General features: G+C 44.6%; 1 protein-coding gene across 1 annotated transcript in view; it reads right to left on the bottom strand.

Moving 5' to 3' along the window:
• Window positions 1–18,261: 18,261 nt before the first annotated feature.
• Window positions 18,262–18,789, bottom strand: part of LOC310788787 (uncharacterized protein) — a gene marked incomplete at both ends in the record, with an annotated part of 2,500 nt that continues 1,972 nt past the window's right edge. The window contains one exon of the mRNA XM_083650361.1: window positions 18,262–18,789. This exon is cut by the window's right edge and continues 410 nt beyond it. Within this exon, the coding sequence (XP_083506487.1) occupies window positions 18,262–18,789 (528 nt within the window).

Genomic DNA, 18,789 nt, shown 5'->3' with positions numbered 1-18,789 from the left:
CACCGTTTTGTTTCAACTTTATGTTGACATTGTACGTATCCATGGAAGCAGAATCATACAATGCTGATGATTTCATTTTGGCGATGGGCCTTTTTCCACAGCAGCTATTTTGTGTCTGAAAGGCAGGGTAAACACATGTGCAACCAAAACATTAATGAGGGTTTCCAACTTCCAGTCCATTCAGGTGTTCCAGTGCTGGGGCTCTCATTGATGTTTTGGTTGCACCTGTGTTTACCCTGTCTTTTAGACACAAAATGGCTGGTGTGAAAAAGGCCCAGTTGGTTGGCTGCCTTTACTGCTCATTAGCAGATGGGAATTTGTCTCCAGAAACAGCTTGTTTTTGGCTGCAGCTGCAAAATGAATCTCCTCTTCAGATACCAACCAGCTTGGAGTTTTGTTCTGTTTTTAGAAACCGATCTCCATCTGGATGCTAAAACAGTGGAAGTGGCTATAGTGTGTTTTCAGTATGACCAGCTTATGTAGCCTGTATGCAGAAAATAAAATTAATTTCTCGGCTTGGTTATCAGGGATAAGGGGGTGTTTTTCTAATCTTTTAATGCATTGTATTTCTTTCCAGTTGTTCTTAATGCTCTGGGACAAGTTTGGAGTGAGACCGTGTTGGAGTGGATGATCTCACAAACCCGTTCCGACTCCCACCCCGTACCAGAGCCTCACTTTGTCACGCGCCTTGTGCGTTTGAGGTAATGCTCCCTGGAGCCTTGAGCGTTTATGTCGGGGCTCCACAGGCTGGGTTTAGGCATTGAGTAGGTGGTCTTAGTTTTAGGCATTGGGTAGGTGGTCTTAGCATTATCATTAGGCATTGGGTAGGTGGTCTTAGGGTTGGGCATTGGGTGGGTGGTCTTAGATTCAGGGGAGGGTCTTAGGTTTAGTCATACTGTAGGTGGGGGAGTTAGGCATTGGGTAGGTGGGCTTAGGGTTAGGCATTGGGTAGGTGGTCTTAGTTTTAGGCATTGGGTAGGTGGTCTTAGCATTAAGGGTTGGGCATTGGGGAGGTGGTCTTCAGGTTAGGCATTGGGTAGGTGGTCTTAGGGTTATGGTTAGACATTGGTGGTTTTAGGATTAGGGTTAGGCATTGGGTAGGTGGTCTTAGAGTTATGTTTATACATTGGGTAGGTGGTCTTAGGGTTATGGTTATACATAGGTGGTCTTAGGGTTAGGGTTAGGCATGGGGTAGGTGGTCTTAGGGTTATCTTTAGACATTGGGTACGTGGTCTTAGGGTTATGGTTAGACATGTGGTCTTAGGCTTATAGTTACTGACATTGGGTAGGTGGTTATGGTTTAGGTACTGACATTTTAGTTTCCTCTTCCTCTCCTCCTCCTCGGGGCTCTCTGTCTCCTCCTGTGTTTCCTCTTCCTCTCCTCCTCCTTGGGGCTCTGTGTCTCCTCCTGTGTTTCCTCTTCCTCTCCTCCCCCTCAGGGCTCTGTGTCTCCTCCTGTGTTTCCTCTTCCTCTCCTCCACCTCAGGGCTCTGTGTCTCCTCCTGTGTTTCTTCTTCCTCTCCTCCTCATCGGGGCTCTGTCTCCTCCTGTGTTTCCTCTTCCTCTCCTCCTCCTCGGGGGTCTGTGTCTCCTCCTGTGTTTCCTCTCCCTCTTCTCCTCCTCAGGGCTCTGTGTCTCATCCTTTCCTTTTCCTCTCCTCCTCCTCAGGATTCTGTGTCTCCTCCTGTGTTTCTTCTTCCTCTCTTCCTCCTCGGGGCTTCCTCTCCTCCTCCTCAGGGCTCTGTGTCTCCTCCTGTGTTTCCTCTTCCTCTCCTCCTCCTCGGGTCTCTGTGTGTCCATCAAACAGTGACAGGGAGATGACATGATGTGACACAAGCTATTAATGTTGTTAATGCCCATTATGATTATGAGCAGACCTGCTGCGCCGGCCGGCCTGTGTTGTTTACACAGTTCATATACGGAGGACTCACTGTCTGCGTTTTAGTAATAGTCAGCCATTTTTTGTTAGTCTGTATCATGAAATTATATTGCCGAATGATGTTGATGGTACTACATATTTGCCACATTTCAGATCTCCACATCATTATTCTTAGTATATGACATCACTTTTGCCAGTCATGTGTATTACAGATATCCACAATTCATATTGCAGATATCTGCAACTGAATTATGACTAGTTGTAAGTCCAGTTTTGATATCTACAATTGAGTTCTGACTAGTCCTAATTCCAGTTCAATATATACCTTTAATTTCCCTGAATTCTAGATGTATGACGTGCAGCGCACAGGCCTCCTTGAGGCATCCTCCCTGCCCATGGTACGGCATGGTAGGATTGCCTTTTGCCACAGGAGGTTCTGGTGAGACGAAGGAGGTGCCCGGCCTGGAATCACCCCACAGGGCCTTAGACCTCCATGCACCGAAGGTCTCACAATACTGTGGTGTAGCACTAAACTCTATTGCAGCGGATTGGGCGTGATCAACCCTTCCGCGGGCAACGTTGCAGACAGAGTAGGAAGGCTGATCCGTGAGTGGCTGCTTCTGGGACGCGGGTCGGGGTCGTAATCGGCCTCGGCTGGGTCTACTGGGCGAGGGTGTATGATGTTGACAGACCCGAAACACCCCACGACCCCAGTTAACATCACTGATGACGCGTCCCAGCGCATGCAGTAGTATGTATACTTGAACCGAAACCCCTGGCTCCCCCTGGCCAGTGACACTTGGGAATAGACTAGGTGACAACCAAGTATAGTTTGGTGACAAGCTGGAGAGACAGTTGACGGTCGGAGAGACGGCATCCGGTACGGGATGGGTTTTAGCACCCCAGCCTGGCTCTCTCGTGAGGGAGAAATCCACAAACGCTACGGATCAGCCTCCTGAAAATCTGCGTAAACATCGGCGCGGCCTGGGGTCCTTCCGGCTAGAGCGAGGTGCTCGTCGCAGGTGTATGACGTGCAGCGCACAGGCCTCCTTGAGGCATCCTCCCTGCCCATGGTACGGCATGGTAGGATTGCCTTTTGCCACATGAGGTTCTGGTGAGACGAAGGAGGTGCCCGGCCTGGAATCACCCCACAGGGCCTTAGACCTCCATGCACCGAAGGTCTCACAATACTGTGGTGTAGCACTAAACTCTATTGCAGCGGATTGGGCGTGATCAACCCTTCTGCGGGCAACGTTGCAGACAGAGTAGGAAGGCTGATCCGTGAGCGGCTGCTTCTGGGACGCGGGTCGGGGTCGTAATCGGCCTCGGCTGGGTCTACTGGGCGAGGGTGTATGATGTTGTCAGACCCGAAACACCCCACGACCCCAGTTAACATCACTGATGACGCGTCCCAGCGCATGCAGTAGTATGTATACTTGAACCGAATAGATATCTCCATTGTCCTTTTTTGATATCTTGAATTGAATGTCATAGGCTAATATTCTTTTTCACTATAGGAAGAATTTTATAGATATCTTTAAATAAAATTCTGACTATAGTCACAATGTAATTACGACTAGTCAAATTGACGTTGTTGATATCTGTAATGTTAATTCCGGATAGTGGAATGTTCAAACAGCTTGCCATATCACCTGCTCTTCCTCGGTGGTGTTTGGCCGTGCGGCCGGGGAGCCCTGCAGGCTGTGGATTAGCAGAGAGGAAGTGTGTTTTAGCGGCTAACAGTTAGCGGCCTGTAAAGGACTTTGTTCAGAGGAGCAGGGGTCAGCGGAGAGGCCGGCACCCTTTACACTCCACTCTGAGGTAGATTAGACCCTCATAAAGCCCGGAGACCAGAATAACCTCCACACACACACACACACACACACACACACACACACACACACACACACACACACACACACACACACACACACACACACACACACACACACTTCGCTGCCACATCTGAGGATTACCAAAACACACTCTTCCTCCTCCTCTTTTCCTGTGCAACTTTAAATCCAGAAGCTCACTGCAGAAATGAGCCATTCTCACTCCCAACTCGTCAAATCTTGGTCAGGACCACGCTTTTTGTGACATTCGTGATGTCACAAATCTTGCTTGTTGAAAACGACCTTTTCAGTGAGCTCAGAGAAACTTTCCACTTTCAGCAGATGATTGTGGAAATAGCCTTCTAGTGTCAAACTCTGCACAGACATTTTGATGAGCATATTTGGTGGAAATAATATGTCATTACCTTTTCATTGTTGTCAAACAGCAGCAGGATCATTCATGTTTGATTCATTAGATCAATATAGTCCTCTTAGAATGTATTAATGTCCAGTCACATAAAGATTTATTCCAGAGAAATTCTGACCAAATCATAAAAATGGCAACCACTTTTGATTATCCAAAGATAAGCTCAAGATTTCAAGGTTCTAACAGAGGGGGGGGGGGAAGCATGAGCACATCATCCATTTAGTTTTGGCACAGGGCTAATAAGGCTAATGGCTAGGCTAATTGCTAACTGGCCAAATTAACTAAATGAACTACATGACCGCAATGTCAAAGTCAAAAGAGACAAATTGCTCAGGCTAATCGCTAATGCTAACATGCTATGCTAATTAGCCTCTACACATATGTTCTTCAAAAGGATATTATTCATTGCCAAAGGGATAAACAGAACATAACACATTCTTAGAAATATACTCAACAGCTTTCACTTACATTTAGTTACACACACACACACACACACACACACACACACACCATCAAACTTCAAGCCATGTGGACATATACAGTATATCCACTCCTGAAGAAGGCAAACTGAACAGGAAACGAGTAACAAATTAGCTGAAGTCCAAAGTCCCGAACATTGAGCGCAGTGATGGGCCAGAGAAGTGGGGCGATGAATGCCTAACACTTCCCCAACAAAGGAGGTTAACCAATTAAGCGTTAAATAGCCTAAGTAAATAGGCCTGGCCATTTTGTATCGAAAGGGCAGGGTAAACACTGGTGCAAGTAAAACATGAATGCGGGTTTCCAACTTTGCTGTGAAAAAGGTCCATAATCTGAGGGACAAGAATGGCCATTAGGGGAGCTAGACTGCTGGAAAACAGCTGGCCTTTTGGACAACTCCTCTCTTGAACATAAGTTTGATAGCTTTATTAACATTTTGTGATTTCCAGAAAATAAACATTTGAATGATTGTTGTAGAATGCTATATCAATGATAATGCAGTTCTTTGGTGAAAAGGCAACAGCAGATGATTTACCCATATCCTTTTCACATAAATCAGAACACAAGAAAAAGGAACCAGCGATATATATTTTTTCCCTCTCTCTCTCGTTTTGCCAATAGAGACAGTGGAAAACATCACTTGTACTGCACTTTGTGGGGGTGGCCTGTTTGAAACATCTGCCAATTTATCTATCACCCCATGTACACCTGTTTTTTAAATGTGACCTGTATCCGGATAAGTTACGCATAATGGTCGGCGGTCGCATTTAAAAAGCAGGTGCAAATGGGGTGAAAGAGATCTGAACACAATGTGAGTATGTGACGATTGAACGCATGTTTGTCATGTGAAAAGGTTCAGGGCAATGAATCTCATGTAAAAAAAAAAAAAAAAATAGGCTGCATAACTTTTTCAGAAGATATCATGCAAACATCTGAAAACATGTCAGGTTGGCTAACGTTTAGTTCATCCAAATAAACTCTGGATCTCTGTGACACACACCATGGCTGTCAATTCTCTCTCTCTCTCTCTCTCTCTCTCTCTCTCTCTCTCTCTCTCTCTCTCTCTCTCTCTCTCTCTCTCTCTCTCTCTCTCTCTCTCTCTCTCTCTCTCTCTCTCTCTCTCTCTCTCTCTCTCTCTCTCTCTCTCTCTCTCTCTCTCTCTCTCTCCACACCCTTGAGTAGTGTGCCCTAAGCCCGCTTCTACTGGGGGGTTTGTTTTTCATGCGGTTGATGTGTTGGGCTCCTGAAGGCTCTCTGGCTCAGTCAGGCAGAAGGCTGAGTGTGGAGGACACTGTGGATGTCTGCAGGCACATGTTTTGATCTCTGAAACTGTCCCCATCAAACTAAATATGGGGGGGAATACCTGACATGAGGGCACACAAACAGAGGCTTAACAGCGAGCATCAAGTGTGACTGTTGTTTCATGTGAGAGCATTAAGTAGGTCATCCGCTTGAGCTGTTTCAAAATAAAACCATTGTGGTAACGTTAACATTCATTTTAGTTTTGAGTAATGCTTAAAGTTTACAGCCACCGTTTGACTCCATATGTAGCTAATCTTAACATCACGAGTATTTTGATACAAAGTTTGCTGCTTCGTTTATGTAAACGTCATATCTGTCGAGATGTGTGAGTGTGTGGTACTGCTCAGTTTCATCCATCCGCAGGGAACGATTTTTGAGTAGGGGGTGCTACAAGGGATTTGGCCTTTTTTGAAGCCAGATTTAGAGGAATATCTCGTTTTAAGTTAACATTAGGATTACACTGATGTCATTATTCAGTCTTCCATCAATATTTGCTCCTTTTCACTCTCACATGTCACCACCTCATCTCCCTGCCTCTTTAATGCTGCGCAACATTCATGATTTTAGTATTCACACCAGTTTTAGAACATTTTACACTACAACAGACAGTACACTTGTCTCCACAACACAGTAAAACAACCTCTCTATCTCAGATTTTTCATTTGTTTAGTTTTCTATAGTCCCATAGATTCACACACTTTAGCTTTACTGGCCCAGTTATTGTTGTTGTTGTGGCATCATTTGAATTTGTAATATGATAGAGGAGATGTGTGATTTGATTCCATTCCATCCAGGAGAAATAAAAAGGCAAAACTGGCACAATATCCAGCATAGAAAATGACAGACCCATTACCTTGGCTAGCATACTTTCCAAAGTATTAGAAAGAATTATGTTGGATAGGCTTCAAGAATACATCATTACCACTGACAATCCATTTGGTTTTAAACATAAGCACGGCACAGATTTGTGTATATAAAAGAAGTTGTTAGTAAGTATAAAAGACATAACACTAGAATGTTTATGTGCTTCCTAGACGCGTCCAAAGTATTTGACAGGATAAATCATAGTAAACTGTTTGTTAAACTACGAGAGCGAGGGGTCCCTCCATATTTGATAAGGATCTTGCATTTTTGGTATTCACATCAAACTATGCATGCTAGATGGGCTAAGAGTGAATTTCTGCACCCTTTCTAGTGACTAATGGGGTCCGACAAGGTGGGATATTGTCACCATCTCTTCAATTTATACATAGATGATCTTTCTAAGAAGCTAAAAGAGTGTAAGACTGGATGTATAATAGTCTTAATAATCATCTGATTTAGTTGTCCTGTCTCCGTATACAGTTAGTGCTGGCTTACAGGAACTGCTTATGTTCAAACCATGGTGTGCTGTGCAATATGACATCAAGTTTAACTCTAAAAAGAGTGTAGCCATGATTGCAAAAACTAAGGAGGGTCAGAAGCTGCATTTCCCTAGATTATTTTTGGCAGACCAAGCAAAGTAAGACAAAGTAAGATATCTGGGTCATATCATCAGAGATGATTTATGTGATGATGCGATGGCCTCTAATTTCCAGGCCGGAGTGAGGTGTCACTTTGTGCGATGGCCTCTAGTTTCCCGGCCGGAGTGAGGTGTCACTTTATGCGATGGCGTCTAGTTTCCCGGCCAGAGTGAGGTGTCACTTTGTGCGAAGGCGTCTAGTTTCCCGGCCGGAGTGAGGTGTCACTTTATGCGATGGCCTCTAGTTTCCCGGCCAGAGTGAGGTGTCACTTTATGCGATGGCCTCTAGTTTTCCCGGCCGGAGTGAGGTGTCACTTTATGCGATGGCCTCTAGTTTCCCGGCCGGAGTGAGGTGTCACTTTGTGCGATGGCCTCTAGTTTCCCGGCCGTAGTGAGGTGTCACTTTGTGCGATGGCCTCTAGTTTCCCGGCCGGAGTGAGGTATCACTTTGTGCGATGGCCTCTAGTTTCCCGGCCGGAGTGAGGTGTCACTTTATGCGATGGCCTCTAGTTTCCCGGCCGGAGTGAGGTGTCACTTTATGCGATGGCCTCTAGTTTCCCGGCCGGAGTGAGGTGTCACTTTATGCGATGGCCTCTAGTTTCCCGGCCGGAGTGAGGTGTCACTTTGTGCGATGGCCTCTAGTTTCCCGGCCGGAGTGAGGTGTCACTTTATGCGATGGCCTCTAGTTTCCCGGCCGGAGTGAGGTGTCACTTTATGCGATGGCCTCTAGTTTCCCGGCCGGAGTGAGGTGTCACTTTATGCGATGGCCTCTAGTTTCCCGGCCGGAGTGAGGTGTCACTTTGTGCGATGGCCTCTAGTTTCCCGGCCGGAGTGAGGTGTCACTTTATGCGATGGCCTCTAGTTTCCCGGCCAGAGTGAGGTGTCACTTTGTGCGATGGCCTCTAGTTTCCCGGCCGGAGTGAGGTGTCACTTTATGCGATGGCCTCTAGTTCCCGGCCGGAGTGAGGTGTCACTTTATGCAATGGCCTCTAGTTTCCCGGCCGTAGTAAGGTGTCACTTTGTGCGATGGCCTCTAGTTTCCCGGCCGGAGTGAGGTATCACTTTGTGCGATGGCCTCTAGTTTCCCGGCCGGAGTGAGGTGTCACTTTATGCGATGGCCTCTAGTTTCCCGGCCGGAGTGAGGTGTCACTTTATGCGATGGCCTCTAGTTTCCCAGCTGGAGTGAGGTGTCACTTTGTGCGATGGCCTCTAGTTTCCCGGCCGTAGTGAGGTGTCACTTTATGCGATGGCCTCTAGTTTCCCGGCCAGAGTGAGGTGTCACTTTGTGCGATGGCCTCTAGTTTCCCGGCCGGAGTGAGGTGTCACTTTGTGCGATGGCCTCTAGTTTCCCGGCCGTAGTGAGGTGTCACTTTGTGCGATGGCCTCTAGTTTCCCGGCCGGAGTGAGGTGTCACTTTGTGCGATGGCCTCTAGTTTCCCGGCCGTAGTGAGGTGTCACTTTGTGCGATGGCCTCTAGTTTCCCGGCCGGAGTGAGGTGTCACTTTGTGCGATGGCCTCTAGTTTCCCGGCCGTAGTGAGGTGTCACTTTGTGCGATGGCCTCTAGTTTCCCGGCCGGAGTGAGGTGTCACTTTGTGCGATGGCCTCTAGTTTCCCGGCCGGAGTGAGGTGTCACTTTGTGCGATGGCCTCTAGTTTCCCGGCCGGAGTGAGGTGTCACTTTGTGCGATGGCCTCTAGTTTCCCGGCCGGAGTGAGGTGTCACTTTGTGCGATGGCCTCTAGTTTCCCGGCCGGAGTGAGGTGTCACTTTGTGCGATGGCCTCTAGTTTCCCGGCCGGAGTGAGGTGTCACTTTGTGCGATGGCCTCTAGTTTCCCGGCCGGAGTGAGGTGTCACTTTATGCGATGGCCTCTAGTTTCCCGGCCGGAGTGAGGTGTCACTTTGTGCGATGGCCTCTAGTTTCCCGGCCGGAGTGAGGTGACACTTTATGCGATGGCCTCTAATTTCCCGGCCGGAGTGAGGTGACACTTTATGCGATGGCCTCTAATTTCCCGGCCGGAGTGAGGTGTCACTTTGTGCGATGGCCTCTAATTTCCCGGCCGGAGTGAGGTGTCACTTTGTGCGATGGCCTGTGGTTTCCCGCCTGGGTGCTGTTTGGACCTTCGGGCCAATCACGGTGCTTATACAAACTCCAGTCAGCGCACATTCACGACAACAAGGCAAGGACAGACAGTAGGCTACTCTCAGTCACTGTGGAGCTGACCCGTTGTGTTGTGAAAATGTCAAGAGAGAACAAACTATATTATCGCACCCCTGCGCTGTTTGTTTAGTCAAAAGTTAATTAACATGTAATCAGACAAACCAGCCTCTCATTCTGATCTCCAGACAGTGTACTGGTTCGTGCTGGTGTGTTGTGGGACCAGTCTTGGGTCAGGGTTTTTTGGGGTGATGACATCACGTGCCCACCGGCCCTCCCTGGAACATTTCCCGAGCTCGAGCCCAGGCAGGCAGGCAGGCCCACATTACATCACACGGATCCCCCCCTGCCCCGCCCCGCCGTGCTGCCCCAGCTGACAAAACAAGTGGCTGGACTCATGCGCCACACTGACCTAAATTCCCCAACGCTTCTCTTAAAGCTGCAGAGGCACAGTAATGAGAGGTGATGACGTTTGGATTCAGTAGATGGTTTTCTATTACACCACCAAGGATTTCCATTCACTAAACCAGTAATACTCAACCTGAGGCTCTAGCTACCTTTATGGGTAGTTGTGGCTCTTTTAAGTCTTACTTAAAGCAGCTACGAGCAAGATTTTCGATTGTTATTAAACAGTCTAAATTTAATATCGATGCATCACATCTTACCTCTAATAGTAGACGAGACCATGCCGAGTAGTCTCGCTTGAACCCCGAGAGTAAAGTGTTGTCTTCTTGACGATTAGTCTGTCTGCGGCCGGGGCAGACCAGGAAGTGAAATGAAACGGTTTGCGGCAGCCACTTCGGCCATAACCACAAAATAACAAAATTACTTCCAAAGAAACTGTTAGAATATAACGAGAGATGTTCGCGGGAGTAGCAAGCCCCTGCATGGCGTTCTCCGTGTTTATGGTCTGTTGCTAGGCAGAGCGAAACGGTTGAAGGCAGGCAGCTGCCGTAAACCGTTTCGTTTCACTTCCGGGTTTATCCCGCCCGCTGGTAGACAGACACAGACTCTATAATCATCAAGAGAGCCATCTCCGATTCACACGGCTTTGGTCTCAGCTACTATTATAGGTAAGATGTGATGCATCAATATTATAATTATACTGTTTAATAACAATCGAAAATCTTGCTCGTAGCTGCTTTAAAAAGAATAAAACAACAACTACAAAAACATTGTGAGCAGAATTAATCGACATTTTATTCTCATTCTCAAGTCACGTCAATCTATTACGCCCCAACCCCTCAACCATCTGAACAATCAATCACAATTTATCTCAGGTCTCGTGCTCTGCTTGCAGGTGTGCGAGACAACCACTGACCTAAAAATATGGACAGAGCTATCCCATTGATTTTGGTCTCCCGTTTGGAGTTGATTTGTTGGCCGTCGCCATCTTGATTTTTCGTCAGCAGAGTGGGAGGGAATGGGTTGAGTCCTTATAGCCTACAGCCCACGTGAGATGGGGGTTTCCCAGACCCGCAGCTCCGCCTGCTATTGGTCCGTGATCGGCAAGCTGCACGATCACTGGACAGGCGATCTGTCAATCACCCCCTTTTATATCATCTATTTTTCTCCAAAGGGGTGAATTATACAAAAAATTGCCCCTCTACAGTCGTTATGAAAAGGTGAAATTAGCTATATAGACCAAACCCGTGTTTTGCCCCTGACTGGAAAGATTTAATCCTGTTACAAAGTTGGACATTTTAGGGGGAATGCCTACTGCCCCCAACCCCCAAGTGGCCATTCGAGGAACTACAGCTTTTCACTTGACTTCCGTGTCATCAGAGGAAAGCCGGAGGGTTTGGCCACTGGAGACAACACTGCAAACTCTGTCACACTGGGAAAACTATCTTAGCATGAACCTAAAATAGCAAAAAAAAAAAAAAAAAAAAAAAAAAAAAAAAATGCAAATATGAAGAGGAATATTGAACATTTAAAGGTCCCAATTTGTGCAGCTGTAACCTCTTAAAAACGTGTGTCTCTGGTCCATAAAACATGATTCTGGATTAATTTGTCGAAAATATAGCAACCCCGTTCGTTCTGACGGAGTTCTCACTTCCTCATCTCGTCGCTTCCCAGGAATGGTCTGTTTCTATAATGTATTCAGAACTAACAGTTCCCAATCAGATTAGCATCCGTGGACCAGCACGCTAGGTTGTGTCCACAACTAACGTTAGCAACGAGCTATCGCTATCTTAACGGTTGCTACGCTAAACAGGACATCTCAAAATGCCTAGACTTACCGAATGCACCTCCACAGTTGCTGGATCACGTACAGTTGGCGTCGCTCCAGCTAGAAGTGTTAATTGTGTGGCTAAACCTTGATTGTACTGCCCCAGATTGTTTTGAATGGGGAGTTTCCCCCGCTTCTGGATCCCCGTGCTGCCCATGACGTGAGCAACAACACTGGAAGTCTAGCTTGGCTAACAGCTCACAAGTGTCACAGAGACATTTCAAAGGTAGGCTACTCACCATTGCAGAAGGGTCGTGTGACCTTGGACGGTTGGCATTGACAGCTCAGCGCTGCTAATATATATATTTTTTAATAGCTATATTTCTAAACAAACTCGTCAACTCTTCGGTTGCCCGCACCCCGAAAATGGCAAGCGTCTTCTTCTGTGTTTTTGCTGGGGAGCTAGTCTGGGCACCCTTTACTCCGCTTTTTGTCATGGGGGCGTAAACCAAGGAAACCGGAAACAATACCGGAAATAAGTGCGCCAAAAAAATATCTTTGTTGCCGTTAGCTTGACGCGGCGAGGTTACGTAAGCTAGAGCCTGGAACAACAGCGTTAAGGCTACATAAGCTTTTCCCAAAACCAGTTGGTAGACATACGAGAACGTCTCTTTCCTCGATTGTCTGATGCAAAGCTTCTGTAGGCTATTGGCTTAAAATATGTGAGATTGTGAATCCGCAATGTTTCTACAAGAACTTCTTCAAAAACTTCGGTACGTCCATGTTTTGTTTTGTTGTTTGCCATTTTATTTTGTTATTCGTTGTGTCTGATTCTCAAGTGAACGAGCTATTTCCGCAACTTGTTTCCTGTCTAGGGTGGGCTCTAGGCCGGAAACAGGCCGGGTGTATGCGACCAGCGATCAGCAGGGTTCGATAGTGAGCGCTGTAATGTCTGGAAGGAAAGTTGAGAAGTTTCTTTAGAAATAGGCTATGTAGGTAAAATTATAAATGTTAGCAGCACCGTAATTTCAAAGACCGTTCAAGATCACAAGACCAATCTGCAATGGCGAGTAGCCTTTGAAATGTAGGCTATCTGCATTCTGCAACACAGATGAGCGAGATAATCTTAGCCCAACCGCGAAACCAAGAAATTAAAATTAGCTTACAAGTTGTTGAGTAGTAGTAGCCTATACCTAAATCAGATTACAAATACCATACATAGCATACAATAACCTCACTATGAACTCATTAGGCCCAAAGTTGCTGACAATAACCAATAACCTAATTAGCTGGATGAAAAAGATTTTGGGTAAAAATAAAGATTTGGGCCCAAAATAATCAGACTAACCAACCTGCGTCACACTCCTGAAATAATACACGATTAGAAATTAAGTCACTGAAAAAATTCAAGAGTCATCACTCGTATAAAGACCCTAAATATCCTGGGAAATCTCTCATAAAACTTCTTGGAGAATGAACATAATTTTAGCGACTAGCGAGTATGAGTAATAAAGCTATAAAGTCGCACTGCGGTTTTCACGGAATTGTCAGTCCTGTCTGCTGTGGTGTTTTCGGAGATGTCCTACTCCTATAATAGCAAACACTGCAACAGGATCTGAGCTGGGGTTCAATTTAGAACGTATTGTTGTTGAATTGAAACTGCTAATTTCACTAAAATGTCACTAATAGGCTAATACCTGTCTGCACTAATACAATCTGCAAATCTATCAGTGTGCTCCAGTCCCTCCTTTGTTTACTGTAAAATAGCCTAAAGACTACAAAAAGTCGCTCATGAGACATGAAATTATAGGCTACTCCAGAGTCAATTCTAATGATCAAACTCACAACATCATAAAACTTATTAAAAAAATGTCCACAAGGAGAAGGAAGTCACTCTTAAAACGTATGAGTTATAAATAAATAAATAAATAAACAAACAAACAAACAAACATGTAGCTAAAACCCTAACTCATTGCACTCAAAATAATAGCCTGGTAAAAAGTCACTTGCAATAGAACTTCTACAAATAATACAGATTAATCGCGTCTTCAGCGTGTGAAATTATACAGCAATTATCAATTGACTCATGGAAAATCCCCCAATGTTAAGGGAGCTATAGGAGCAGATACCCCCATTTTACCCCCTTAATGTTTGAATGCTTTATTATAATATAATTCAGAGAGACAGAAACTTTCCACCTTGCGAAACCATAAATCCCTCAAAACCCAGGATCATAACACATCATTAATATGTGAGTATAGGCTTAGAGTCACATTTACAGAAGTCACGTGTCTTTGTTGTTAAGGCTTTGCACCTCGTCGGTCATTAACCCACATTAAGACGCTTATTGGGGAAACCAAACTTTTCATATTTCATCCTTTTAATCAAGTTAGTTTTTTCCGAAAACATAGCCTACAGCAACAAAACAGACAGACTCCATACAGCTAACAACAAAAGTGCAAAAAACCTTCAACAGAAATGTACAAAAACAAATGAAAAAGTGACATGAGAAAAGTCCATTGCTGCCGTGACATGAAGAGGCCCGGGTGAGCGTCTGTCTGAGTGTTTTTTATTTATTTTTCATTTATTTGGAGGATGAGGCTCCAAAGCCAGCTCTAGTGTGTGTGTGTGTGTGTGTGTGTGTGTGTGTGTGTGTGTGTGTGTGTGTGTGTGTGTGTGTGTGTGTGTGTGTGTGTGTGTGTGTGTGTGTGTGTGTGTGTGTGTGTGTGTGTGTGTGTGTGTGTGTGTGTGTGTGTGCGTGCGTGGGTGGGTGTCCAAGGTCGTCATCAGTTTGTTTGCTCGATCGAGGTTATATGAGTTCACTGTAAAAAAAAAGAAAATAAATAATTAAATGGTAATTAAAAAGAAATAATAATAATGGTAATTAAAGAAAAACTGCAGCAGCCAGCTTCAGTTTGCTGTTTTAAATCGATTGACTGTTTTATATTCAGAAAAAAGAGTTTTCCAAAAAAGTCAAGGAATTCTCTGTTGGGACAAAATCTCACCTGGATGTTAGCTGCAACGATTCATCAATTAATCAACCCAGAAAATTAATTTCCAATATTTTTTTCTTTTTTTTCTTCCAAATAATCGTTTAGCTTTTCTTTAGAAAAATACGAAAATTATCTGGTTCCAGCTTCTTAAATGTGAATATTTTCTGGTTTCTTTAGTCTATGACAGTAAACGGATTATTATTATTATTATTATTATTATTATTATTATTATTATTATTATTATTATTATTATTATTATTATTATTCATCATCAGGTCGAGTGGGTTCCTCGGGCAATGATGGATCTCCATTCCTCCCTCGCCTGCATACACGTTCCAATTTCTCCTGAAGTCAGCCCGAAGTCAATAATATTAATATTATTGTTGTTGTAGTACGATTTTGTAACATTTTATAGACAAAAAGACTAATCGGTTGAGAAAATAATCGACAGATTAATCAATAATGAAAACAATCAGTTGCAGCCCTATTTATTTAAAAAAATCTAATCAAACTGGATCCAACTGCAGCATTTTGATGCTGTTTGAGTGAAGCCTCAAGATGGCTGATTACTGTATGCATTCATATTAAATTGCTAGGCATTTTCCATTTTGAGTTGGTGTAATTTGTTGTTGTTGTTGGTTTCCGGCCTGAAGTAATTTTGGAAACTCTTCATTTCCAGTCTCCACCTCATTTTGCTGTTTGGGCTGCAGCTGCACCCTGCGACTATTTTTCAATGTTGATTAATCTGTCGATTATTTTCTCAATTAATTAGCCGTTTCAGAAAATTTTGAAAGTGACATCAATGTTTCTGAAAGCCAAGGTGAGGTCCTCAAATGTCTTGGTTTGTCCAACCCAAAGCCAAAGATATTCAGTTTAGAAGATATGAAACCAAGGGATCAGAGGATTTTTTTTTTACAATTATAGTAAAAAAAAACGTACTCAAACAGATTAATTGATTATCAAAATATTGCAGGTTAGGCCAAATATAAAGTTGACAATTACTTGATTAGTAGATTAATCATTGCAGCTCAGATTGAGAGGATGTGCTCCCATTTGTGCACTCAGCTGTTTTTTTTGTAAATCCAATATAATCGGCTGGTTTGCGAAATATTATATTGCATAGAAAATGTCTGGCTCGGTGCAAACTGCTGCCTCATGTTTTCTCCTGGATCTTTTTCCCCCCTTTGCAGTGGCGACATTTTAGCGTTTTAGAAACCACTGACCTGAGATCAGCTGACGCACCGAGTAATCAGCTTGAAGGCAATGAACCTTTATCGACTGTTTTCCAAAAATATTACGTTGCATAGACTATATATATATAATAATAATAATAATAGGCTGTTGTATTGGGGGAATAGTGCAAAGCGGTGCCAAAATGTGTCTGCCAAAAAAAAGAGATTGCCGCCAGGTGCTGTTACATGTGGATCCATCACTTGCAAATAGGCTTCCTACACATCACTTAAGGTCCATGACAATCTGGAAACACATCTGTAAAAAATAAAAATCTATATAAAAAGTATGTTTATATAGGCAATACTGTTATGCCCGGCCTAGGGGATAACACTGGGTCATAACAATACTGTTTGCGATGTTTATGTTTGGTCCTATATGTCTAATATCCTTAGGCCCATATTTTTACGTGATTCGGATGGGTTAAGAAATTATCCCTTTTGTATGACTGCATTATTTGACATGCTCTCTGCCCTATAGATATTATAACCAAATGAGCCCTTTTTGCCAGTTTAAATATCTGCAATCTGATGGCAATCACTTTTTAACAATCATTTTTGGCACGAGACCTGTCCCTGTCAGGGCAGGAAGGCGCACGGAGGCCTACAAATGCGGACAAATGGGTCCGCTGGCCCACTGCAGGTGTCTCTCGCCGGGCCTGTGCGGCCTCAGCTGACATGCGCATTGTCTACATGCTCAGACGACAGCCTGCTAAAAAAAAAAAGGAAAAAAAAAGAGAGCGACAAAATACCCTATAACAGAAAACATAAAAAAAAACTATTTTAACTGCCTGTTTTGCATAACCATTACGTTTTTAGCGTATGAAGAGTTCCTATTCCAAAACATATATCCTTGTTTGGGGGTTTGAATATCTGAAAGTCAGACCTGCAGGAAGGATCAAACTTGTATAACTTTTTCGTCAGAATTGGAATATTTTTTGGATGTCATCATTTTGGAAGGAAACTCGTCATAGAGAGCGCGGTAGGCATGACGGGGTCTAGAGCCAGCCACCTGAGTAGATATGATTTAGGCTTTTTCCTCTCAAACCCCTGATGATTGTTTTTGCTTTTAAGGCGTTTTTCCTCCCAAAAGGTGATTGTCTTATTTTTTCTTTTCAAAATGAATACTCATAAATAATTCTTAACACGGTATGTCTTAATTCCTTAATACCCTAACCCTCCCTCAATACTGGTGAGTATACACTGACAATAGAATTTAAATACATTGTATACACAATAAATACAAAACATAAATAAAAGACTCAAAGAAAGTACTGAAAATCTTTGTACAAGATATAAATAGCTTGAAATATACTTATAGTGTTACCTTTGGCAAGTCTAGTTTACAGTTTTACAACCTGCAGGTAACAAAGTTTGTCCCTTTTCAAGAAACGCAAAAAATAATATTCAAAATAAACCCGTTGCACTTCGGGGCAAAATATGGCCAAAGAGTTCTTTTTTTATTTTTTTTTATTTTTTTAACTTTATAGGTATTTTTTTGCGATCAATGTTTGATATTTTACCCATTAGTTGCCCTTAACATGACGTCTTTTGTGCGCGTCCTCCTCCTGGTGCCATGGAGAGGTGGTGGTGATGCGGGGGATGGGGCAGTTCATTCGGTAACGCTTTCCTTTTACAGTCCCCTATTAGGCTACTAAGTAATTTAACCAGGTAAATATAGACTGTGGTAAATAGTTACCAGTAGTATATATCCCTTAACTGGTTATTCCCTTTTCCATGCATTAAACACAAACTAGTTGAGTTGATGGGTAATAGTGGAGGTTTTTCTAGTGTTTCAGCTGTAGTTCCTCTGTAGCCTACCTACTTATTTACCAGGACGCAACACTTCCGTGTTTGACACAAGCCAGCCGCCCCACTTCCGGTCCTAATGCAGTCATATCCTAACTGAAAGATAGTCAATGTAACATCAATTAAGATCTCAGAAATGAGACTTTACATGGACTTTACATTGTGATCAGGCAATAATAGGGAAGGCTAGGGGACCTAGCATCTGTCTCTCCCCTTTCTCTCCCTCCCTCCCCTCTCTTTAAGTAATGACATAGCCTAGGCCTTGACACCCATATTGGAATAAAATAGACGAAAAATAATGTTTAGGCCGATTTTTTAGCTATATGATATGACTAGTGTTATATAGGACCAGAAGTGCGGTGGCTGGCTTGTGTCAAACACGGAAGGTGTTGCTGCATTTACCCAATAATATACTAGAATTCACCATCTATTTAGAGGCTAAATACTATAGAGACCTGTAAAAGGAAGGATTACCGTTTAATCAGTTTAGGAAAGCGTTTGAGGTGACCCTCTTTTGATGGGACAGCACTCCGGGGAACCCGCTGGAGGAGAAGGCCGGTGACAGCGAGCTGTTCCTGAGGGAGTCTGAGAGCAGGGCCTGCCCCGGAGAGGAGCTGCCGAAGCCCGGGGGCCCGGGGGGGCAGGGTGGCTGCGGCCCCCCCGGCGCCCCGTGCTGGGTCCCTGAGACAAAATAGCCCGTGTGATGTGCCGTCTGTCCGGACAGCAGCCCGACCGGCGACGTGCTCATGCCGTAGCCGTTCCCCAGACCCAGGGCCATGGAGCGGCCCAGCTCCCCGTTGCTCAGCTGCTCCACGGCGGGCAGCAGCGAGCCGTAGCCGCCCGGCTGGCTCAGAAACCCGGGCGCGGCGGCGCTGCCGTTGTAGTGCGGGTGGTGGTGGTGGTGGTGGTGCAGCGAGAGGAACGGAGAGATCTGCCAGTAGAGCGGGTTGCCGGCGCTGCGCTCGTTGATCCCCGTTAGGCCGAGCGGGGCGAAGCGCAGCCCCCGCTT

Source organism: Poromitra crassiceps (assembly GCF_964638095.1).
Source record: "Poromitra crassiceps genome assembly, chromosome: 14".
Taxonomy (NCBI): Eukaryota; Metazoa; Chordata; class Actinopteri; order Beryciformes; family Melamphaidae; genus Poromitra; species Poromitra crassiceps.
The sequence above is the reverse complement of the archived record's forward strand: the minus strand, read 5'-3'. Positions and strand labels throughout refer to the sequence as shown.